The 25,906-nt window shown below is 44.4% G+C and overlaps 1 protein-coding gene and 1 long non-coding RNA gene across 3 annotated transcripts in view; one reads left to right on the plus strand and one right to left on the minus strand.

Moving 5' to 3' along the window:
- Positions 1-22,440, minus strand: part of LOC143823762 (cyclic nucleotide-gated channel beta-1-like) — a 29,151-nt gene extending 6,711 nt beyond the window's left edge. The window contains exons 1-13 of one of the 2 annotated variants that reach the window (XM_077310360.1): positions 22,038-22,440; positions 18,249-18,382; positions 16,791-16,827; positions 16,368-16,416; positions 15,644-15,758; positions 15,293-15,320; positions 13,856-13,904; positions 12,394-12,511; positions 11,779-11,818; positions 9,127-9,196; positions 8,346-8,427; positions 3,446-3,544; positions 1,248-1,323 (exon numbers count right to left, since the gene is read on the minus strand). In XM_077310360.1, coding sequence (XP_077166475.1) covers positions 3,473-3,544; positions 8,346-8,427; positions 9,127-9,196; positions 11,779-11,818; positions 12,394-12,511; positions 13,856-13,904; positions 15,293-15,320; positions 15,644-15,758; positions 16,368-16,416; positions 16,791-16,827; positions 18,249-18,374 — 786 coding nt within the window. In that variant the 5' untranslated portion in view covers positions 18,375-18,382; positions 22,038-22,440 and the 3' untranslated portion in view covers positions 1,248-1,323; positions 3,446-3,472. Of the gene's footprint in view, positions 1-1,247; positions 1,324-3,441; positions 3,545-8,345; positions 8,428-9,126; positions 9,197-11,778; positions 11,819-12,393; positions 12,512-13,855; positions 13,905-15,292; positions 15,321-15,643; positions 15,759-16,367; positions 16,417-16,790; positions 16,828-18,248; positions 18,383-22,037 lie in introns of both variants that reach the window. The other variant, XM_077310359.1, reaches the window with a different exon arrangement.
- LOC143823763 (uncharacterized) lies at positions 14,449-17,108 on the plus strand. Its single transcript, XR_013226573.1, has 3 exons — positions 14,449-14,584; positions 15,601-15,737; positions 16,244-17,108. It is a non-coding gene; the product is annotated as an uncharacterized LOC143823763 (long non-coding RNA).
- Positions 22,441-25,906: the final 3,466 nt, after the last annotated feature.

Consider the following 25,906-nt stretch of genomic DNA (forward strand, 5'->3'; position numbering starts at 1 on the left):
GGAAGAATGACTAAAGCCAGACTGTTATATGAGGCTAATGACAACAGCATAAGATAGGGCCAGCAGGGAGAGAAAGAAAACACGTAACTTTTTGTTCCCTGCAATTCTCCTCCAGCAGGACTTCTCTAATACGGCTTCTAGAGACTACAACCAAGCCTTGAAAATAACAGCTTTCCTGTTTTTGCCATGGCAGACTGGCCTGCCTTTGCAGAAGACAGTAGCAGCGCTGGATCAAACAAAGAACCATACTGGAAACATGAACCCCTTTACTGGCCAGCCTAAAACGCTGAACATCTGCAGGTGCATTCTGCTGAGTTGAGCCACTGGCAGCCCATCAAACCTAGTGCCATAAATGCTGACTAGTAGCTGTCCAAGGTCTCAGGCAGAGACCCTACTGGCTTTAAGTGGCTGTAGCAGCTGTTGAACCTTCTTCATGAAAAGCAACATGCCATAGTCCCACCTCTGTTACAGGGTTGAATGAAACTACCTGCCAGCAATTCCTTTCTTTTGTTAACCAAATAAATCAGTGAAAGAACACACTGTCACACACTGGACATGCCAGGCTTCAAGGGCATAAAACTTCCAAATGTAGCATCAATTGCTGGGGACAGGCTTATAGAGGATCAGTTTAATCTTCAAAGGAAGTGAACAAAGCCTTGACATTCTTTGAAATTAAATAGAGCTGAAGGGAGTGCCCAGCTCTTTGCCAACTATGAAGGCAGCTCTAGAGGCTGGGATGTTTTGCCCCAAAGGTCCTCACCCATTTTGAGCCTGCAGGTCCCTTTAGAATGCTGAAACAAAGTACCAGGTGCAAGCACAAAATGGCTGCCCCAGGAGGCAGATCCAGCCACAAAATGGCTGACAATGAGATTATGCATACAGCTCCGGTGGCCACTCTTCAATGTTTCCAGCAGAATCTCTGTTTAACTGGAGGTATTTTTTTTAATGAATGCATTGTTGAAAACATTTTCAGTCATACAGTGAGGATCCTTAGGCAGGGGGGGGGCAGATGCTGCCGATGCAACGCTTTTCAAAATCTGCACAGGCCACCAAATCTCCGGAGGCCAATCAGAGACCCTGCAGGACAAAAGCTCCACTAGACCCCACCCACATAGTTAGTCTTGAAGGTGCCACAGGAGGCCTAAGGCTGTTCATGGGAGATGACACGAAGTTGCTGGCTCCATCACACCAGGCCACCTTCCTCCTGGAGCCATAGCTGTTGCTGCAGCCACACCTGTACTGCTTACCTGTTCAACTGGCTTTTCTTTGGTCACAGGCTGTGGGATGGCTTTCTCGAGTCCTCTCATCAGCATTTTGAAAAAGCTGCCGGCAAGAAAAGCCAGGTTAGAACAGTTTTCTTTTTCATTTTGATGGCAATGAGGACCAGTTGATCCAAACTAGCAGCAAAACGAAGAAAAGACCGGCGAGAAGGCAGATCAATAAACCAACATTAATATCAAATCTCTTGTTTCTGTATTTCATCACGCCAAGCCGTTTTCAAAAATTAGTGGCTTGTGTCTTCCATCCATCAAGGTTTGTATGCATTTCATCATTAAACCACATTCAAATGTTTCTTGTAATATCCATAGACCCGGGGGGAACCGTTTTGGGGAATTTGAAGGGATCCTCTAAAAAACGCAATGAACCTAAGGTTGATGGATATCATAAGAAACTAGCAAGAAATCCCATTGCAACCAGGAATGCAATGGACGCTAGGACCCAGGGGACACCGGGAGGTGCAGATCTGTGTGTGTGTGTGTGTGTATCTCTCTCTCCCTCTCACTGCGTGTCTCTTCGTGTGCCTTGCAGCAGGAAGCCTAGCAGGTAATCAGGGCTGGTTTGTAGGAGGGAAGCATGGCTGGTGTGCAGTTTGGGGCAGCTCTCTCTGTGTGTCTCTCTCCCTCCCTCTGTCGCAGTAGGGGCGGCTCTCTCTATGTCTCTCTCTCTCCATGGCAGCAGGAGCCATAGCAGGTAATTAGGGCTCGTGCTTAGGAGGGAAGCAGGGCTGGTCAGCAGTTTGGGGCAGATCTCTCTGTGTCTCTCTCTGCCTTCCTCACAGCAGTAGCAATAGGAGGGAATGAAGGTTCATGTTCAGTCTGGCAGGGCTCTGTGTGTCTCTCTCTGTCCCTGTCATGTCTAAGAGGAACGTGGCTAGCATCCAGAGAGAGAGGGCAGGAGCTGTAGGGGCAGGGCCAATCAGGGTGCAGCCACCGTTGCTGGCTGCACCCTGATTGGCCCTATTCCAACACGGACAGCTGAACATGTTCCACCCCCCAGGCTGTTTCACAAATATATAGAGAAACCATGGATAAGGATGATGAAATGCATATGAACCTTGATTGACGGAAGGGACAAGCCACTGGTCAAAAGTGTATATTTTGAAAACAAGAGGTCAATCTAGAACTCGCTTTGGCTTGGCTCAATAAATGCAGAAATGAGAGATTTTGATATTAAAGTTGCTTTATTGATCCACCTTCTCATCAGCCTTTCCTTCGTCTCACATCTCTTTCATTTCAGCAGGTAAATGACAGGAACAGAGCAATCCTTTGTCCTCAATGCCTCCCAGGAGAGTCCCCCAACTGACAGTCTCCCCACAAAAGACAGAAACCAGTCCAGAATCCCAAAACCTGAGCTGTGACAGGCTGCCCCTTCTGTGAAGACGTTGCATTCAATAGCCTCCTTGGTCATGTTTCGGTTGGTTTAAAAATCCCACTGACTGGAGTTTCTTTCCACCGATGTCAAAGAACATAACAATTTAGTCCCTAGGGGGGCAGCACAGAGCTCTGACACCCCAACTGGTCACCCAGCCTTCAAACAAAGAACCTGCGCTAGACTCAGGAGGGGAAACTGAATCATAGGCCAAAAATGGAGCTGCCCTAGGTTTCGACTCTAGAAATGGCAGGTGAACCATATCCAGAGGCTGAACAATAAAGCAGGGCATATCTAAGGTCACTGCGGTGAAGCAGAGGCAATGACTCCACACTGACTGGCAGCTTCAGGTGGTGGTGGCAGAACTGCCCTTGGGGCCGAGGGGGAGATCAGACCCTTTAGTTCCCAACCCAGCTCATTGGCAGGGTTGAAGCCAGCTGCATGGTAGCTGCAGGCAACAGTGCCTTTTCCAGGCTGGTGGCGGTCAAGCTTGAAGGAGGACGCAATGGGGTCCTCGTGGGACCCACAAGCATGCTGCTGCCATTTTAAGACGCTGCAAGGGCCCAATCCCAGTGCACGATGTTTGTCTGGTCTGCATGACCCCTTAAGTGGCAGGAGTCAGTGACTGCTCTTTGTTTTTCCCTCAGATTCATGGATCCCATTTTCTACCTGATGCACAGAGCTGTATTTCCACTGTCAAATTTCCCAAGCAGGAACTAATGCTTCTGCCCTAAGATGTGAACAAAACACGTGCATGAACAAAAGATGAGAGTAGCCCATGGAGAGAGTTACCTGCCTCCATCACCACCAAACAGGGAGATAGTCAGGTTGTCATGGTCCTTGGGCAGAGACTTGTTTGGGGAATTCTCCTTCTGGGCCTCATCTTTAGGGTTACCTGGAAGGGGTGGAGGGGAATGAAGGGCAGGGTTTAGTTCCCAAAGAGATAAGAGGAATGACCTTTTCAGAAATGCCTTACAACAACAAAACAAACAACTCCTCCCCCCCCCCCCAAAAAAAAAACCCTGTGTGGTAAACGTAGCCTATCTGGACAGGATTTCTAAAATTTGGTCCACTGGTCTGACTGATCCCATATTTTCAGGGCCAACCTACCCAACTGCCCTGTGGCTTGTATTAAAGTGTGGTTGATTTCTTTTGTTGATCACTATCTGCTATATCATTGTAGGAGCTTCAAGTCATCCTCCCTTCAATCTGCTAGAAAAGGGAGGCTTGGTTTTAAGTGTCTTCTAGCTGCTTCTCAGGACTTCCCTTTCATGCACGTACATGTTTGCGGTTCCTCTGTAGTTCCTTATTCCGAAACAGAGTCCCATGCACTTAAGTCCACAGAAGGGCACCGCTTGACATAAGATGGCACTGCAATTGTCCAGCACTGAAGGGTGTTTAGATTCACAGGTGTCAGTTAGCCTGCTTTTTAGGATAGGTGACATCCCTCCCCCTCCCCCCAGCTTCCCCTCTCTCCTCTTTGGCTAAAGAGGCCTTTTAACCCATTTCAAAAAATGAGCATCTAGAATGTAAAATCAGATAGAAGAGCTGGTTTTTATACCCCAGTTTTCACTACCCTAAGGCAGGGGTAGTCAACCTGTGGTCCTCCAGATGTTCATGGACTACAATTCCCATGAGCGTTTGCTGGCAGGGGCTCATGGGAATTGTAGTCCATGAACATCTGGAGGACCACAGGTTGACTACCCCTGCCCTAAGGAGTCCCAGAGTAGCTTATAAACACCTCTTCATGTCCCCACAATAGACACTCTGTGAGGTAGGTGGGGTTGAGGGAGCTCTAAGAGAACTGTGCCTGGCCCAAGGTCACCCAGCTGGCTTCCTAGGGAGGAGAATCATGCCCAGTTCTCTAGATCACTCTTTAACCACTACACCACAGTGGCTGTTGTGGGATGCAGTCAGTTGTTTTCTAGGTGCAAAGTCAGATGCCTCCAAGAGCCCAAGGTAACATGTAAAACACTCTTTTTCAGGTTTCATACAATGCTGGGTACATTCAATGATTCCCATACGGTAAGTTTAATTTAGTCTACTCCATATCGACCCAGCTTTAATATCCAAATAATAGTGGGGTTCTTGGTGCACCTATAAAGCATTAAAAATATAAAGCAGCTAGAGCAGCATATATAGCACATATGCAGCATGCAGCAGAAGATGCTGCAAAAGTTATCAGTTCAGATCCGTACGTCATGAGAAAAAACAAACAAAATCTGGAAATTCTGACAGTAGGGATGCCACCCTCCAGGTGACACCTGGGAATCTCTCAACTACAGAGATCAGTTCTCTTGGACAAAATGGATGTTTTTGTTTGTTTGTAGCAATGAAAGGCCTCTATTATTTTACCAGCAACTTCTTCATACCACATTGAATCTCTGTTTTTTTAATATTTGCAGAAAAAGGGAAGTATAATATTTTGCAGTTCTGTTTGCTATATGATCTGTTATATTCAGTTTTGGTGTGAGAAAATACAGTTGTGTCTACACACACACACACACACACACACGTTTTTCTGCAAGGCTACAGACCTGGCAGTTCAGTGATCACAGGGTAGCCCTCACAAGCCAAGCAGGGTCTGGAAAGGCTGAACATTAGCATCTATCCTAGAAAAGCCACTTTGCACGAGCTTGAGCACTCACCCTGATCTGCTGTTTGTGTGACAGGAGTTGCTTCCTTTTGGCAGAAATGCAGAGAGAACAACAACGACAAAATGAGATCCTGGATCCTAAAGTATTACCCTAATGCTCCTGTACTTTGGCCAGGATCAGAAAGAGCCCCCAAGCGTCAGAGTCACAAGCTGGGCATTCGGGGGCTGGGGTGGGAAGCAGCTTGTAAGAGGCTCACAGCAGCCAAACTGCGGCTGCCCTGGAACTGCATTCCCACAGTGCAATGGTTAAGGTACCAAGGCTGTAACTTGAGAGATCCAGGTTCGAATCTCTATTCATGGACACTTGGGGCAGCCCCACTCTCTTAGTCTCACCTACCAAACAGAAATGATGTGAGAAGAAAGTTCAGAAGGAAAGAATGTTGTAAGCCACTTTGATGAAGCTGGACTAAAACTGGCCACAGCAGTTCGAGTCCCAAATCCAGCACTGGTGTATACCTGTTCCTAAAGGTCTTTTCTAATAAGGAAGTTACGGGGTTCTATCAGCTGCCATCACTTTTGTTCTGAACCAACTTGCTCCCCCAGTGAAGTGCCATGGCTCAGAGGGAGATCATCTGCTTCTCACACAGAAGGTACCACATTCAGGGCCATTCCGCACTTGTTCAAAATTGCACAATGGTTGCAAATTGAAATCGCTACTAATTTGCTGTTATGCACAACATCGTTGACAATCTGCCACACTCCTGAAACCGATCCGCAAAAAGCACTGCGTTGTAGCGCTTTCAGGGAAATCCCAAAAAGTGGATTCACCCTCTGGAAAGTGCTACACTCTTGCAACCAATCTGCAACACTAGCGGGAAAGTTCTGTGAGCTACCATTGTTGTGGTTTCTGCAAAGTCCCTCCCCCTGGCTCTCTCTTCTGATCTTCTGGTGAAGCAATCGCCATTTTTTTCTCGGAGAGAGCAGAGATCAACGCACCGGCGAGCCTTCGTTTACCCAGCGAGGCTTCCCCGGCTCCAGTCCCTCCCCAGAGCTGTTTTAAGTCACCAAGCACCAAGCACCACACAGCCCCGTTTGCTGGTTTATTTTCCCTTTATTTTTCACTCTATTTTCGACCGAAAATCGCACCCGTGCGGGGGGGGTATTTTTTTTTCACTCGGGCGGAGCGTGGCAACGATGAAACAGCAGCTCAAACACCACCTGCTAGCCAGATGGGTCTCTCCATTGCAACGAATCAACGCAGATTCGTTGCAACATGTGTGGGTTTTTTTTAACCTTCCTTAAAGGGAAAGGGGCTTTTCGGGAGCATGATAACAGCTGCCCATTGGCTGCTCATTTGATTGATGGCCAGGGACAGGACAAAGCTCGGCAATGGCCAGGGGCAGGACAAAGCTCCTGGCTAGCGATTTTTGCCGAGACCGGAAACCTGTGGGAAACGATAGAAACGCAACTGGATTCCACTACAAAGGCAGATACGCATAACAACGAATTCCACTATTTAAAATGGCGTTTTTTCGTTCCGCAACCAATTTGTTACATAGATCCTGGTGCGGAATGGCCCTCAGTCACCAACCCCCCCCAGCTAAAGGGATACAATGATGAGAAAGACCCTGGAGAGTGGCTATCAGTCTGAATAACACACTAGTGCTTTTGAGAGCCAATGCTCTGATTCAGTATAAGGTAGCATCCTGTGAAAACCCACAAAGTCAGCTAGTAAAACTAGCTGTGTGAATGGGTGTGGGTGTTATTAGATTCAGAGAGGGTGACAGAAAAATCAATGGGAAATCAAGTACAAAGCACTGACCTGCCTGCCTGGGGCTTAGGGAGATACGTAATGAACTGGGCTGTTAGGAAAGGGGGAATATAAATGTGGAGGAGATCCAATAAGAAGCAGCAGCAGCAGCAGGGGAGTGACAGGTCTGTTCTTCATCTGAAAAAGGAGGCTGAACCTGAAGAAACAGAGTGTGGGCCGCTGAAGCTCATGGCTAAGGGCAGTCAAGTCCCAATGCTGTTTGAGCAAAGGAATAGAAGGGAGTACAAGCAAGGCAGGAGGGAAGGCTGTCCACCCATAAGGCTTCCATGGAAACATGGGCTTCGGCACACGTTGCCAAAATTAATATCCTGGATATCTTGATTCTCAATAAAATAATAAATCATGTTCCTGCTGACTGATGGTAAGCACAAAGTCAAAATAACATATTTGGGGGGAGGCTGGTTTTGTTATGATAAGAAAAGCTTGATTCTTTATACTGTGAACTAATGACCAGGTATTTTTGGCTTAGGAGTTCCATCTTGCACATCCCTAGTTTCTAGTTCTCAGGATCCAAAAGAGGGGGCTTTTTTTTGTTAAGTAGGAAATATCTTGTCAAACCTTAAAGGCTACACTGTGAGCCTCAGCTGGTCCTGATTTTACTTTCCCTATTAATGGATTCTATTATGGGTTCAGAGAGCCTCTTGTGGCGCAGAGTGGTAAGGCAGCCGCCTGAAAGCTTTGCTCATGAGGTTGGGAGTTCGATCCCAGCAGCCGGCTCAAGGTTGACTCAGCCTTCCATCCTTCCGAGGTCGGTAAAATGAGTACCCAGCTTGCTGGGGGGTAAACGGTAATGACTGGGGAAGGCACTGGCAAACCACCCCGTATTGAGTCTGCCATGAAAACGCTGGAGGGCGTCACCCCAAGGGTCAGACATGACTCGGTGCTTGCACAGGGGATACCTTTACCTTTATTATGGGTTCAAAGAGCCTCTTGTGGTGCAGAGTGGTAAGGCAGCAGTCATGCAGTCTGAAAGCTCTGCCCATGAGGCTGGGAGTTCAATCCCAGCAGCCGGCTCAAGGTTGACTCAGCCTTCCATCCTTCCAAGGTTGGTAAAATGAGTATCTAGCTTGCTGGGGGGTAAATGGTAACGACTGGGGAAGGCACTGGCAAACCACCCCGTATTAAGTCTGCCATGAAAAGGCTAGAGAGCGTCACCCCAAGGGTCAGACAGGACTCGGTGCTTGCACACGGGATACCTTTACCTTTTATTACGGGTTCAATATTTTTGTTCTCAGAAACAAAATATATTTCCTGATCTTCTGCTCTTACCTCTGCCTTTTTCGCAACGTCTGGCTGAGGAATCATCTTTTCAAACTCTTCCATCAATCGATTGAACACTGTTTTCGTACCACTTGAAAGAAATTGAGATAGGGAAACACTATTATTATCATTATCATTATATCATCATATCATCGTTGTCGTCATCCTCATCTAGCAACTCCTTCAAGAGCAACTTGGAAAGCAACAGCATGGTATGAAACTTTATTTCATTTATTTTGTGATTTTCCCCAATTAAAATATGAAATGAAACCCTAAGAGAAGTTAGCATCTCACTACGAGCTGATCTGCAGCCATGGTGGGAAAATAATTCAGTGCAGGAGGCAGAGAGTATGGGGCAGAAATTGCATCCCAAAATGCAGGCACGGGACTGGTGGCAACCTTCCCCCTCCACGGGCCAAGTGGTACAATCTATGAAACACAATATGGACACGGGTACCCAGCAGGACTTGTAGTCTCACGGACTGAGGGAGCTCTCATTCAAAGCATTCTGCTGCTCTGTTTGACTCTGGAGCACTGCGAGGGAAAGGAGGGCTTCACTCCTGTGCCATTTTCACCAGTGGAAACAGCCTCATGGGGACCTGTTTGTAACTTCCTTGGGCTCCTCAGGCAAATAGCCCCCGCCACGCTGTTTCCACTGCTAAAAGCATCACAGGGAGAAAGCCTAAATCCCTTCCTTCTCCTGCACATATCACATAACTTGGCCCTACACAGAAATCAACAATGCTTCCTTCTTTATTATGCTTTTAGAAATACTGAATATTCAACTTACGCTGTTTCTGGAGCATTAGTATCTGAGCTGGGCTGGACCTCTCCCTCTACTCCACTGGGTTTAGATGGGTCTAGAAGAGAAAAAGCTGCCAAGTGAGATCTTTGCCACCAGCTCTTGGGAACAGGACAGATTTGGGTTTGCAATGCAGTTAATTCCTTGATCTTGCGAGCCCCGAATCTGACCACCCTCTCAACGTTCCCCCACGTATAATGCAATGATCTTGCCCCCATCCCCAAGCCATTGGGCAGAATGAGGGCTGATGTAGTTGAGAGAAGCAAGGTGCCACATGGGCAGAAGTTCTATGACACGTGATCTTGACTAGAAAGGGGCTTTGAAACACTATGACACAATCATTTTGGAATACTGAAAGCACTCTGTTTCCTAAAGGAGGGTGAATGGTTGGTTTTGTCACAAGAACAAGACACCAAGACAAGATAAGATTCAGCCAGCTTTTTCATTCCATCTCACCTAATTTCCATTCCATAATATAGCCCCTGTATCTCATAGTCCCATGGTGACCCACTTACACACAAGCATAGACTTTATTTTATTTTTTAATTATTTGTTAAATTTTTAAACTGCCCTTCTGACACACATAGTTGCAAATACAGCTAAAACAATAAAACATTAGGCATTAATGATTGATTAACTATTAAAACCAATGAATAAATTCAGAGTATCAGTAAACAGCAATGTATCATTAACCATCAAAGGTTTATCACTGCCAATAAGTTTGTCCCAGGCCAGATATTACTAGAGGGGATTGTTTTTGTCAGGGAGGGCCATAGATGGGGTAAAGGGAACCCCCTTTCGTTTTTTTGTCAGCAGAAAAGCTGGTTGGATCCAACCCATAATAAATAACCCAGATTAAATGTTTCAAATTAGAAGAGCTTGAACAAACTAATTTTTCAAAATCCACAAGAGGTCAAGTCTCTTGCCAAGCACCACGGGAGATAAAACCTCTAATCCAATATATCTGGAACCTGTTTCGTTTTACACTTCGTAGCGTCATGCAGAGGTGCCTAAGGGCAGTTGACCAATAATGAAAAAAAATCCTATTAGCCTACTTAGATGACGTGATTCTTGATCTTTGTGCTGCTGGTGCTGAAGGATATGAAAGAACAGAGGATGGTCGGAAACTGGGACAGCGTAGGACCAAATTTATTTGTCTGCAGTTTCAAACAAAGATTGTTTGGGAGCAAATAAATTACTTGTTTCAATGGAAAAAAAATTCAGGAAAATGTTTTTCACAGTCAGAGTAGTTCAGCAGTGGAATAGGCTGCCTAAGGAGGTGGTGAACTCCCCTCACTGGCAGTCTTCAAGCAAAGGTTGGATACACACTTTTCTTGGATGCTTTAGGATGCTTAGGGCTGATCCTGCATTGAGCAGGGGGTTGGACTAGATGGCCTGTATGGCCCCTTCCAACTCTATGATTCTATGATTCTAATCAAATGGTAAGGAGGCGGCTTGTGCTGAGGAATGGACAGTAGTCCCATGGACTTGGGTGGTGGCATGATTGACCAGCAGTTGTTGGTAGGCTGGGTGAGGCCTAGCTTGGTGAAGATATTGCCATCAGCTAACAACACAAGGAGGTAAATCACTACCAGTACTGGATATGCATGCTAATGCAGGGCTTTGTTGAGTGTGCACTTGTAGTCGGTGCAAATTCTGACATTCCTGTTGGGCTCAAGGGGAGTGACAATTGGAGATACCAGTTCCAGCATCCCTTGTTCAATGGTCCAGATGGTCCAGATCAGAATCCATTTTTGGTTTGGGTGCAAAGGGAACACACCTGGCCTTTAATTAGATGGGTGGACAGGCTGGATTGAGGGACACCAGTGGCCCATTGTAGTATCCTAAAGACTTCTCAAACATGGCTGCAAACTCTGTGCAGACTTCGAAAACATTACTGAAGCACATTATTCCAGTGACATTGATGCTTAATGGCTCAAACCAATCGAGGCCCAGGAGAGGGGCACGATAGCCATCAACTACGACCAACTTCAGTGTGCTAGAAGTTGAATTTCACTTGGAAGTTCCCAACTCCATGGACCGGCACCTTCTTCCTTTGGCGGCCTGTGAGAAGACACAATTGTTTTAAAGTCTCTTGGGAGATTATTGAGAGTGGTGAGCTAGAGTCAATCTCCATTTCACAAGTGATTTCAGTCGGTTGTGGAGCAAAGTGCCTCTTGAGGATGTCAATGCTGGCATTGTATGACGCTTCTTCTATTTTGTTTGGAGCCATCAGATCTTGGGCAAGCTCAAAGGTAGCTGCCTCACAGACGTTGAGCAGCATGTCTCTCTTCTTGTCTGTTTCCATTATTCCATTTGCTGCCAGGAAGCAACTGAGGCGGGTGGTGTACGATTCCCATTTGGCAGGAAACTCGGGATTGAACTCAATTTGACTCTAGGGGCTATGGTTTCAGTTTGCACTGAGTCCCTTCATGCAAAGGTCTTGGACAGTCCCTCCTCAGAAGGCAGAGAACAGAAGTTATTTCTTTGCTAGTTCTATTACACGTTCTGGGACATATTTCTTTGTAAGAATGGAATCACAACCGAAGCCATTGCTAACTATTTTGTTTCTGATGCACCGTATCAAGACACGCACACAAACACATGCACACAGGAAGCATATAGGCACAAAGGTTTTACCAAGTTTGCCTTCATCCTCCACGTTCTTCTGGACTTCTGTCTGAAAACAGACCAGGAGAAAAGGATTTATGCCTCAAACAATTACTCGGTTTATGGTTAAAGTACAAAGCTGTTCAGTAGAAGAAATAGTTCCCCCGTTTTTCTTGCTGGGGAAAAAGGCACACATTGCCGAAAGAGTGGCTGTTTCAAATATATACATATATAGCTATGGACATTGAAAGAATTTTGTTAACCAAACATGTACAATAACTTTCAGTAACTGTATTAGAGAAGAAGAGAAGAAGAGTTGGTACTTATATGCCACTTACAGTCACCTTCCCTTCCCTCTCCCCACAACAGACATCCTGTGAGGGAGGTGAGGCTGAGAGAGCCCTGATATTCCTGCTCGGTCAGAACAGCTTTCTCAGTGCTGTGGCGAGCCCAAGATCACCCAGCTGGCTGCACGTGGGGGAGTGCAGAATCGAACCCGGCATGCCAGATTAGAAGTCCGCATTCCTAACCACTACAGAGGCTTTTTGGCCATTTTATAAACCTATGTATGCAAACATTGAAGTACTAAAATTAAACAGGGAAGAAGACAAGTTGAAAGGCTCCCACCAAATCCACCCTCCTCACCTGGTTAGCAGCATCCGAGGTCTTTGAGTCCCTGTGGAGGATAATGCCAGGTTCTGTGGGCTGCGGCACAACTTTCTCCAGGCCTTCTGACAACCAGGTGAGAACCCCTCGCCCAGAACTGCAAAGAAGCAGGAGAAGAATCAAGGAAAGCACTAGCTGCTAACTGACTTCTGCCACGAGAAGAAAGAAGTCCTTTCCCCACCTTGCAGGCAGCCAAAATTATCACTGCTTCCAAACCACCATGGTCTGGTTCCAAATCACTTTAAAATCCTGCTGTCTGACTGCAGGAAAAACAAGTTGGGTTATGGGGAACGCATGCAGGGCATGTTAAAAACATATTGCCTAGTTTGGCCCCAAATGATGGAAAATGTAACCTATGAATAATCTCATTCGGAGGAGGAAGAGTATGAAGTGGTCAGAGACATTTTCCTCTATTATAGCCTCCTGGCATGGGAGCAAGCCATGTCTGAGCTTCTGGAAGATATAACCTTAGTGGGTGAATCCTTGCAGCTCTGGAACTTTCCTGACATCCGTGCAGGTGAGGCTTGTTCATTTAGGACAATCCATTCTCCTGACCAATTTCAGGAACAGCACCCAGAATTTCTGTGCACTCAGAAGTATGTCACCGACAAGTGACAATGATCCCCTTGCAAATGCGGTAAAACTGTGCCAAAGGGGGTCAACCCTGACACATTCCATAGTGGTTTCAGCCACTCATAGGACTTTCGTCTTCCCAAGAGCAACACACGACACTGCTTTCAAATTCTGTAATGGGGACAGTGACTTGCAAAAGGTTGCATTTTGCCAGTTGTTTTGCTAAATCTTCTCCAATTCACCACCTTGTTATAGTCCCCGTCCCATATAACCTCTGTCCACATGTGTCCCATAATTTTCCTGTGGTTAAAAATGGCCCTTCCTCTCTATTTTGCCTGTGGAAAACCTACCAAGCTCCATTCCAACCTAAAGACTATGGGCATTTGCAACCTTATCATGTAACTGAAAAGCATTCATTACATTTCCATTTTCTGTTCGCTCCTGTCTTCCTTTGGTTCCAGCACTCTTTAACAAATTTCCAGAGGGCATTACTTGACATGTAATCTCGTGATGTAGAGCAGATTATTTCCTACCTCACACATATAAATATATAATTACAGGACTGCTGTGCTACAAATCCATCAGGTGACGAGCTAAATGTGGGAATCAAGGCATGGAAAATCACCAGTGGTCCAGGTTTGTAATAGGTGCATTTGTCTTCTTATGCTAACAAAATTCAGATTTTTGCTACCATTATTGAAACATCTGAATTGGGAAATTAACTTGTTCACATTTTTCTAAGAAACCCACATGATTGCATGTAATATAGGATACCAAGACATGGATTAATCAATGACAAAAGACTCAGAAAGATGGACCTTGGATGGAAAAAATGCATATACATATATAAAGGAATGAGGTAGCATACCCTTCAGCTGTTGAGGCTGGATCAGGCGTTCCAGTAGCTTCTTTTTTTTCTGAACAGACACAGAGATAAAGCCAATCATTGACTTACAGTCATCCACAGGTGGTTACATGAACTATCTAGTTGTAGCATCTCTCCAGAAGCACCAGCTTGATATCTGTTCTACAAAGCACTTGTCTGCTCACCTGAACCCATATAGACAACCACTTCACCAAACATACCAACAAGTGGGACTCTTGTTTTTATTGATTGATTGACTGATTGAGTGATTGATTGATTTTTATACCACTGCTCTTCCAGTGGTCTTGTGGTGGTTTACACAAGATAAAACAGTAAAAGAGAGAGAGAGAGAGAAGGTGACTTCTATTCATCCTTACTAGTATCCATTCCCCTCTCCGCCCCCGCCCCCCATTCAGCCGGAGGGCCAAGTGTTCTTTCACTGGGAGTGAGGGGCCAGATCTAAAAGGCATCGAGGCCACACGCTCATGTGTGTGATGCCTATGGGTTTTATCTAGTGATAATACTTCCCTACCCAGCTATTGTGATCTCATCAGATTATGGGAGCTAAGCAGGGTTGTCACTGGCTAGTGTCTGCATGGGAAACCTGCAAGGAATACCAGGGGCCTGACACAGAAGTGGGCAATGGCAAACTACCTCTCGATGTCTCCAGCCTTGAAAACCCTACTGGGTTGCCATAAGTCAGCTGTGATGCGTTAGGTCTTTGGATGTAAGGTAAAGTGACCAGATTGTCCCACTTTTGGAGGGTCATCTGGGGGCACCGGGCAAATTGTACTTATGTTGATATTAAATTTATATATATTACAATACTATTTTTGCATTCTATGCGTTCTATGAAACTTTTTGTTGCTCCATATAGACCAAATTTTTAATCAAGAACCCCCCCGGTCAATGGTGTCCCACTTTACCAATGTTAAAATCTGGTCACCTTAATGTAAGGACATAGCTAACATATACGTGTGACATGTGTCACTCCTTGCTGTTTTTATTGTTTATGCTTTTATATATAAGTGCCATAAATAAATTCAAATGAAATATGTTTTTATTATATAAACGAGAAGGTTCTCAACTCTATTTCAGGTTGGGTTTCTTCTTCCCCTTTTTGTTGGTGGTGTGTCAAGATAGTTTACGACGTGATAAGATTCCATTAATACATAATTTATTAACTTCCCCATTACAATTAAAATCATTACAATTAATTCTAGCTCTCTGGCCAGTGATTACTTTAACTAGCTAACTAACTATCCCTCCCATAGTGTTAGTTAAGTTACAGGTTTTATTTGACCTTCTGGAATATACATATTTTGAAAGATGGGATCACAATTGTGGCCATCTGTATTCTGCTCTTGAGGCACCATGTCAAGACACACACACGAGCACATGCATGCAGGAAGCATACAGAAACAAATATTTTATGTTTACCGTCTTCCACCACATTCTGGGCGTCTGTCTGAAAACAAAACAGGAGAAAAGGATTAGACCTGAAACAATTACTCCATCCAGGTCTATGCTGGGTAAGAAGGCATACATTACCAAACAAGTGTATAAAAGCTATGGACAAGGAACGCATTTTGATAACCAAACATGTGCAAACCTATCATTTCTTTCAGTACCTGTATTGCACTGAAAGGGACTGTTTGGCCATTTAGTAAAACTGCTACACAACTGCCTTTTTTTTTCTTCAAAAAAGGGCAGAAAAAAATAATATATGCAAACATGAAATCATTCAGTGAAAACAAGCTGAAAGGCTCCCGCCAAATCCCCCTTCCTTACCTGGTTAGCAGCATCTGAGGTCTTTGAGTCCTTCTGGCATACAGGACGTGGAGACGGCTGCGGAACGACTTTCACGAAGCCCTCCGACAACCAGGTGAGAACCCCTCGCCCAGAACTGCAAAAAAGCAGGAGAAGGCTCCAAGAAAACACTGGCTGCTAACAGACTTTCTCCCAGACCTCTACCACAAGAGAAAATAAGTCCGTTCCTTACACTGTGGCCAACCCAAGTTGTTGCTGTTCTCCTTCCCCCCAAATAGAGCCCAAGGAACACTTTAAAAACCCATTCCCTGCAGTCGCTGTCTGATAGCAGGAAAAACAAGTAGGGTCATGGCAAGCCAGGCATGTCATGTTCAAAACATATTGCCTAGTTTGGCCCTAAATGACAGAAAATGTAATCTATGAATAGTCTCGGTGGGAGGAAGAAGAGTATGAAGTGGTAAATCTAGAAATAAAACACTGCCAAGAAGAGAAAGTACACCCAAGCAAGTAGGCCAGGCTTGTAAAAGGTGCACTTGTCTTCTTGTGCTAACACGATTCAGATTTTTGCTACCATTATTGAAACAGTTGAATTGGGAAATTATCTTGTTCAAATTTTTCTAGGAAACCCACATGATTGTATGTAATATAGGATCATCAAGCGATGGATAAATCATTGACAAAAGACTCAGAAAGAAGAACCTTGGATGGAAAGAATACATATACATAAAGGAATGGAGGAGGGTACCTTTCAGTGGTTGGGACTGGATCAGGAGTTACAACAGAGTCTTTTTTTTCTGAACAGAAACAGAGATAAAGCAAATCACTCAGCTGCAGTCATCCACAGGTCGTACATGAACTATCTGGTTGTAGCAAATCTTCTTTTCTTTGGATCCCACCAATACCGCCTCAACAGAGGTCAAATAGAGGTACCTGCTTGTCTCCCATGATACCTGCTCTACAAAGCACTTGCCAGTCCACCTGAGACAACCACTTTCCCAAACATACCTGCAATATACATAGTGGAATTTTGTTTTTTGGCTACACATTCATGTGTTTGATGCCCAAGGGTTTTATTGAGTAGTAATGCTTCCCCAGCCAGCACCCTCACACAAGTGCTTTGCATTCATGGGCATGTGCTTTACCAACATCCTTTCTTTTGAATTCTTACCTGAAGTTGGACGGCTAGACTTTTTTTCCAATAGTTTCTAGAGTTCACAGGAAAAAGGCAAAACACATCACATGAAAAATCACCTTGTGGAATAGCGTCAACCTAGGCCCAGAAGAACACAGTTTTCTAATGGTTTCTCCCAACCCCAACCCCTAAATCACTGCCCATACCCAGCAATTCAGTTTCCAAATCTTCAGCCTAATTCAAGAACACATCACTATAACCACAGCAATTGTTCTCAGCATGCACAATCTCTGGAACTTCTTCAACAGCTGTTTTTCCCATACAGCTGTTTCTTAAAAATAAACTTAAAATGTTATTCTGCAGTCACACCCCATGCCAGCCTGAGGCCTCTTCTCTATCAAGTAGGCATGAGTGCCAAGCCTCCCTCACCACTAGATCTGGCTGGAGGACCCTGAAGGTCCCTTCCAAGTCTATGATTCTATGACTGCGTGCCTCTAAATCAGGTGTTTTCTCTTTGCTTAACTCATGGCATGAGGGAGATGGGTGGAGAGGTCTAGGATTTAGTGCCCTCTTAAGCCAGCAAAGCTACTCTCCCTGGCCAATGTTTCCTCAAACCATGACAGGAAGACTGCAGGGATAGGTGTCTGACCAAGCCACCCAAATGACTGAATGGCATTTCAGGGGCTCTTAGATCCCAGCCAACAGGGGCATGGAAGGTACCTGGCACCGCCTTCTTGGCCCACCCTACCACTGGCAGGTCCAAGCCAAGCCTGTGACATTACCCAGCAGCAACTCCATGAGCCAGTCTAAGACCAATTACACACTGGGAACTTCACTGCTCCAGCTCCTGTGCAGGAGCACAAATTGGGGGCGGATAAAGTACACCAGGCCAAATGCTCCCCCGTGTGGGTGCAGGAAGAGGTGGGGCAACATGCCACAACTAAAACTCCAGCCTGCAGCCCGGCATGAAACCTCCAGTGCGTAAATGGTCTAAGAGTTACATCATCCTGCAAAGCACTACAGATTTTTCCTTCTCCAGGGAGAGACTTCAACTAAGAACCTTTCAGGAGGATCTAAAAAGCTACATACAAACATGGTAGATTTATTTACTTCATGCAGAGTCACCTTTTTTCCAGAGTAGTCAAGCTAGACTACAAAATTTAAAAACAATGCAATAAAAACTATAACTACAGTAAAAACCTCCAACAAGAATAGAATAAAAAGTATCTAGAAAATGTTCTTAACAACATGTCTGATTTTTTCCATATTGTTTGTATGCACTATTATTTTATTTCGATTGTGTTTATGCTTTTTATTGCTTTGATTTGGGTTTTTTAAATTACATTAAAGCATTTTAATTTTAAAACCTCTGGGAAAAGTCAGGCTTGTTCTTAATGAGTTGTTCAGTTACCGGTGGCAACTCCAATTCATGTCCAGGCGATGACCCAAAGCCCTGTGAAGTAGTGTTCTGGTGCTTTTGGGTCATTCACTCACCTTCCGGGAACGTCCGGACTTGGATACTTTTGTTTTCAGTTCAGGTTTGACGGCTGTCTCCACAACCACGGGTGTGGGAGGGATTGCAGGAGGCTGTGGCACCACTCTCTCAATCCAGCTCAGCATCTTGCCCCCTGCAGAAGCCAGAATTGAATCGTAGATTAATTCCATAGATGTATCAATTCACAGAACCTGAGTTACAAACCAGGAACCCCAAGATGTGTCGATGGCATAGTTTAAAAATTAGAATTGGACCATTGCTCTATTGAAGCCGAAGCATGGCTTCATGCATTGAAACACAGCCTTGAAGGTCATTTTTTACTCAAAGCAGGGTGGTCTGCTATATGAACTTAAAACAGGTTACAATCCAGATGGAGAGAAGAAATAGATAAATTATTTTGTCTTGGCAAAGAATGATATATTGAGACTTGGGGAAAGCAAATTGCCCTTTATTACCATCCCTCTCCACATTGGATGGTTTCAAGAAAGGGTAGGGTCTGAGCTTCCTACAGGATCTGAACTTTCTACAGGATCGGAAACTATATACCACCTCATTTAGTCCATTAAACTGCAGTGTAATTCCTTGTTTCTGTTTCCAAACTAGGCAAGACCCAGATCAGAATCAACTACCTCAACACAGATGCCTATTTGACTTAATATCTAATGAAAATATGAACAGATATTCATTCAATGCCTTCCAGCTGCATACCAGCTACTCATCAGCAGAGGCAGTAGAATGTGGCACTGATTAATTTCTTATCATGGATCTTCCCCTGTCGAGGCGTTTGAAAATACTGTAAGAAATAAGGCATTGGATGAAGTTTTTATGAAACAGGAATATACCGGGGTCTTGTCTAACTGTGAAGCATGTTGTTATGAAGAAGGAAACTCTACACAACTTGCATTGCTTTGCAAATATCAATGAGAGTTGAGCAAGAAGAAATAGTGCCCTTGGGGCTTTCTTCCAGACATTGCCTGCATAGCCTTCTAACCTTTGGCTGCATTGTGCATTTTAAAAACATTTTGAGATTCGAGGCTACAATTAGAGAGTCCATGAATGTGTAACGTAAGGTGTATAGTGCACTGAGAAGGATATATTGCTGTAAGTGTGCGCCACATAGGCCCATTATGCATGGAGTGGAAGGTCCGCATTCGGGGTGGAATGGTAGTGGCTAAAATCACCAATTATGCACGCCACAGGCGGCAACCGGACGCAGAGTCAACATATGCCACCGAAAAAGCCGCGTTAGCAAGATGCAGAAAAAAGTGGAGCTTCCCGGGACCAGGGCGCAACCAGAAGCAGCTATGGAGTAGCCATGTGCATAATCGGATACTCTGGGTTTTGCCGCCGTTGTGTTCCGTCCCATGTGTAAACAGTTTGCTTCGCTTCTTCTTCCTCCGCATTCTCCATGCCGCCGTTTCAGCGGCCGTGCATAATAGGCCATAGAGCTGGTTTGATTTTTGATAGTGTTTTGTTTTGTGTGCTTAGCCTAGACATTGTTAGCTGATCTCCAGTGAGCTTGTCATTCCCACAGGCAACTTGATTTGAGCTCACCATCCATTTCACCAACTCCACTCACTCTCCATTGTGGGGGCAGGAAGAAAGCCTTCCCAACTGAAATATAAATTGTTACTCAGGTGATGTCATGTTAACCCGCACAACCCCTCCCAATATAGCCAATGATGAGCCTAAATGAAGTGGGAAAGAGAGGAGCCCTAGGTGAGCATGTACACAGCTATGCGTCCTAACCATATTCTGTTTGATCACACCACTTCTGGGGTTTCTTGAAGCCTGAAGAATGTTTCAGGGAGTTCACAACAGTAAAAAAAAGTTGAGAAAGGCTGGTATACGTGTTTAGCAATGCCATATTTTCTGCATAGCTGCGGAATCCACCAAGTAGGTGCCCACCCCTTATTTGCCTGGCTCTATGCAATTTTCATCATCCAAATAGAAGTAGTGACTGCAAGAAAGAGAGTGGGCTATTGGTAGCACTGACACCTACAAGATTACGACCAGAGCATATTTAGTACATAGGCAGGGTTTCAATGTCCCAGTGGTAACAGGAGATCTTCCAGAATCACAACTGATCTCCAGAGTAAAGTCAAGTGTCACCTTTAAGACCAACAGTTTTATCCGATGCACACTTCTTTAGATGAAAGCTTAAACCTTAAATAAAATTCTGATGGTCTTAAAGGTACCGTTGGACTCAAACTTTCTTCTGCTACTTCAGACCAACACAGCTACCCACCTGAGCCGTCCAGGTTACACAATTCCCCTGGAGAAAGTAGCTACTTTGGAAGGTGAAGTCAAATTCTGGAACTAAATGCCACCATCAAAAAGGTCCTTTTTGAGCATCAACAGAATGAGCTCCCCGTAAATACAGAGCCGTGAAAAAGGCCTCATGAGCAGGTATTCGTTAAATAATTACAAGACGAATCCACTGATCTTTTAAAAGACAGACAAGAATTAAAACTATGGAACAGGAACAATACCCCTGAAGATAACTATGCAGAGAGCAATTGAGATAATCTGTGTTGTGAATCACAAAGGTGGCTCCAGAACTCTTGACATGCCTATGCTGCAAACTCTTAGGAGTCCTAGGTATACCCTAGGAGCACAGCTGAAATTCATGTTTGAAGACACCAAAGAAGCAAATCACCTACTTTTCAAGGAACTGCTTATTTAATAATCTGCAAAATCCGTATAGACTTTGATGGAGGCACCTTCCTTCCCATTACAGTGTGGATTTCTCCTCACACTTTGGAAATATGCACCTGAGCAATTTTGTCTCCAGACGTTACTTAGCTGGCATTATCAGAACACCTTCCCCAACTCTACTCTAGAAGCTCAGGTACACATGCTCTGCTTTCAGGCTGCATAAACCTCCATCTTAAACGCTCATTCCCTCCTGTCCCATACAGCATCTCTTATAGACTACAATCTCAGAATCAACTAAAACAAAGCCAAAAACCCATCAAAGGCCCAATGGCATTTATCCTGCCACCATTTTAAAGCCTTTGAGCTTCGCCTAAGTGATGTGTTATAATTGAAACATTCAACTCAAGTATGTTGGATGGTGGATCTGATTTTGCTGGAATAATTGATTGTATATATCTACGTCATTTGGATACTAATTAAGATACTGCGTAATTTTAGATATTGCTCAGCAATCATTGATGAAGATACAGAAAGCAGAATAAGAATACCTGGGACCCCGTTTTGGTTGCCAATACAATGAAAATTAAGAAAAATATCCAATAAATGTGGAAAAAATATTTTTGACAATTTGATTTCGATTTTTGATTCATCATTATTCATGAGAAATCTACGGTGTTTTTCTACCATTTTAAAGCCTCCTAGAAGAAGAAGAAGAAGAAGAAGAAGAAGAAGAAGAAGAAGAAGAAGAAGAAGAAGAAGAAGAAGAAGAGTTGGTTCTTATATGCCGCTTTTCCCTACCCGAAGGAGGCTCAAAGCAGCTTACAGTCGCCTTCCCTTTCCTCTCCCCACCACAGACACCCGATGAGATGGGTGAGGCTGAGAGAGCCCTGATATCACTGCTCGGGCAGAACAGCTTTATCAGTGCCGTGGCGAGCCCAAGGTCACCCAGCTGGATGCATGTGGGGGAGTGCAGAATCGAACCCGGCATGCCAGATTAGAAGTCCGCACTCCTAACCACGACACCAAACTTGCCAGGCTAGTCCTTACAAGTACAAATATTTCTGTTGTTCAAAAACATATGGTGCTCCCAACAACACACTCAAGTCTAGCCTATCATGAATGAAACTCACCAACAGCAAAGTTGCAATCACCCACGAATCCTTCTCCTTGTTATAAGATGCTCTCCCATCAGAGGCCAGAGAAAGCAGCAATCCCTGCAGAATGTCTCACTGGACGCCTTATCGTCTATGGAAGATACAACTTAGAAGTCCTTGACTCTCCTGCTACAACACAATCCTCTCAGAGGCTTGGGAAGGGATTAGCTAGAAACACACTATGCAAATTGGATTAACGAGACAAAATTGATCTAGAACCAAGGAGCACAGAGCTGTCCCTAAAACACATACACATTTACGAAGTCCTGGAGTTTGGAAGCCTTAGTTGGGAGGAGCCCAACACTCAGTAGCTAGGTGCAAGCTTGTATGTGTCAACAGCTGACATTAAAATAGTATAATTCACAACCCACTTCCCAAAGTAAGAAGAATAGTTTCTTCCTAGTTTGGAGCCATCTAGTGGTGCCAGAAACCAGGTGAGTTCACAGTGCTTTTATGGATGCTGCCAATCAAGGGATGATCTCTTCCCACTGACACTGCTAACAGGATTTCCCAGTGTCCCTAATCACTCTGAACAGTTCCTGTCCAGGGTCCTTTTGAGGCAACTGTTGAGCAAAATCCAGGCACAGCTCCAGATTTCTTGCAGGATCACCCAACTTCTCCAGGGGTTGCCGTGCTCACTTTTTGCAGCAGGAACAAGAGAGTCTTCTAGCACTGCAGACTGATTTACTGCATCATACAACTGTAGACAAGAGCCAACTTCATTAGACAAATGAAGCCGTGTCCCCAGCTGCCTCGTCTGTACAGAGACTTAAGAGGCTAAATTGTTAACTGTAGGGCTGCCGGGATATGTTCATTTATATGCCAGAATATAAGAACCAATTCTTCTTAATTTTAATGTTGTATGGAATTTAATGGGGTCTTATTTTATTGTTATTCTGTGAGTTGGCTCGAGTCGACATTGTACAGAGAGGCAGGATATAAATCTAAAAATTAAATAAGTAAATAAATAAATAGGGGTCAAATGGTAGTGAAATATTCTGCACCATTCCTATTCCTATCTCAAGTGTATTCATTAATAAAGCAGCAACATTTAAACACAGTTATTAAACACTGGAAACAAGGTTATAAGAAAAATATGCAATTATTCAAATGCCTGGGCAAGAAAGGGAATAAAAAGGCTAAGTGGATGGAAAACCATTGTCAGGAGGGTATAAAACCACCAAGGCTCCACTACAGAAAAGTCTTTTACTTCAAAAACAAAAAGCAAAACTCATAGATAACTATCTTTACAGGCAAACAAGTTCATCTGAGAAACAGCAACCATTCAGGTCTCCTTGACCTAGATAATTAAGAGCTTTAAAGAAAAGAACCAGCACTTTGAATTGTGTCCAGAAACAAACTGCAAGCCAGTGAAATTTTTAAAACTAGATGTGATTTTTTCTCCTTTGATCTTTTTATTAGGTGACATACCAATGGAAATTAAAGAAGAACGTTGCAGCTTGGGTAGAAACCTTGCAATTGCAAGAAAGGTGATTCTGGGTCAAGCCTGGAAATAGAAAATAATCATACACATGCACACACACCCCACACACACAGGTTAGGTAGTACTTGGTGCATTGTGCCTATAAATAAGAACACCACCTATACATATCTGTTGTAAACAAGAACAAGCTGAACTTGGGACAAATTTATCAAAACTGTCCTGGTCTCCTTTCACAATTTTCGGGGACTTTGTATTATGAACAAGGCATAGAAAGAAACCCAGGAAGGCATTTAACCATTAGTTAACTGGTGTATTAGGTTACTTTCTCATAGAAATGTGTTGCAATCCCAAGATATTTTCTTTTTAATACATGTCTCTGTTTTATTATGGTCTGTATGTTTATAGAGAAAGCAACAACAAACTGACAGACTGCGGTCCCTAAAGCTCACTCTGCACAAGCAGTACTTCCCAAAAGATCCCTGAGAGGCAACCTTACAAATCTGTCTCATATGCATTTATCCCACTCTTCCTTCCTTCAAGAGGCTTAAGGTATGACTCTAGCCTTCTCTATGTTATCTTCACAACAACTGGTGAGGCGAGACCTGAGAGAGAGTGATTAGCCTCAGATTACCCATCAAATTTCATAGCAGAACTGGAATCTGAACCTAAGCCTTAATCTTACATTCTAACCACTATAGAATAGCATTCTGGGGCAGTCCAAATCTCTTTCAAGGAAAGATCATAAATCTTGTCCCCACTCAAGCTTATTAAATGTTCTACAGGCCAAAAAGATGCAGGTAAATCACTAATTTACCTGCACCTTCATCTCAGGTTCAGACTACTGGCCCTGCTTGGCCCAATATCCCAGCATGGGGGCATAATTTGGACCACCAGCTGGGAGCGACTAAAGTTGAGACAAACCAGGCTAGTGACCATGTGGGTCTGCCAGGTGATGAAAGACCCATTGCCTTCTCCTGTGCTGCCAACCCACAGAATGCTAAACTTTCTTTTAGGACACAGTTCTATATGATGTGAGTCCACAGTTGCTTGAAGGTGGCTTTAAACAAGGGGATAGGCTCTGTTCACTAAAGAGAATCTCCATGTTCAAGGGCCATAAACGTCTGTACACAAATGACAGGAAGCAACATCTGGGGAAGACCTTGGCCTCTATGTCCTATCTGCTTGCCCTCCAGAGAGACTGTGTAAAACAAGATGTGGGACTAGAATGATCACCACTTAGATACTGCAGGAAACCTTTCATAGTCTCCACTTTGAGTCCCTTATATGTCTTCTTTTGTTGTCCTTCCTTAGATTCTATAAAGTTTTACAGTGGCTTCATTGTGGGCTATTACATTTTAGTAGCGGTTTTATTTGGTGTTTTTTTTTGGGGGGGGGGGCTTATTGTTTCAGGAGATTCATCATTTTAACAACTGTTAGAAGCAGCATCGAGACAGGCATACACTCCGGAAGATGGAGGTCTCATGACTAGAGAGTGGGATATGTCCATGCAATACACCAAAATGACCCAATACTGTAGACCAGTGGTCCTCACTCCACAGATCTGAACCCTCAGGTGGGTCATAAAGCCTGGCATGCTGGCCTGACCTCTGAGAGCAGGGGTGCCCAGTGCCCATGGGCACCCTGGCAAGCACTGGCGCTTCCACCACAGCTTAGGGATCTTAACTGACTTCAAGTAAACTCTGTGCATATTCAAGAAAAATATTAGAACAGTATGTTTATTTTAATAAGCATCTTGTTAAACAGTTTTTGCCTGAAAAGCTGAACGTGTAAATTAAGAGTTATGCATAATCTCACTCCTACATTTTGCAATTGGCTCCACCTTCTGCAGCAGCCATTCTGCAGTTGCACCCAGCACCCTGTGTTGGAATTTCACAGGCTGGTGCAGGCTCGCAAGAGTTGGGAAATACCCGCTATTTGCATGGATGGATGGAGAGCAATGCTAACACTCCTCCTGCAAGCAAGCCGAACAGCAGGACAAGGCAAAGCCACTCAACAGCAGAGATTCTTCCATGGCACTAAAACTCCAGTTTGTTCCTTGCTACAGCACTCTTCTTGCTGTTTGGCTCATGTTTCCTGTCCAAGGTTCTCTTGGTCTGCTGCCCAGTCCTGGCCTTGACATGCATGAGAGTCTGAGTCTGGCTCCCCCATTTCCCATCATATGACCGTGTCATCACAGGCTTGCATTTTAGTGAGTCCATATGCCACCTAGGGGTTAAAATCGGTTGATAGTGTGGAAGGGTTTTACAAGCATTGCTGCAGATGAACAGTTCCCAGTCTCCAGTATTGCAACCCACTTGAAAAATAATAATGTATTTTTAGCCCACACTTCCAGTGCTGCTGAGGTCAGGTAACAACAGACGACAGAAAAGTCAATACAAAC

This window comes from Paroedura picta, chromosome 14 (assembly GCF_049243985.1).
Source record: "Paroedura picta isolate Pp20150507F chromosome 14, Ppicta_v3.0, whole genome shotgun sequence".
Lineage (NCBI taxonomy): Eukaryota > Metazoa > Chordata > Lepidosauria > Squamata > Gekkonidae > Paroedura > Paroedura picta.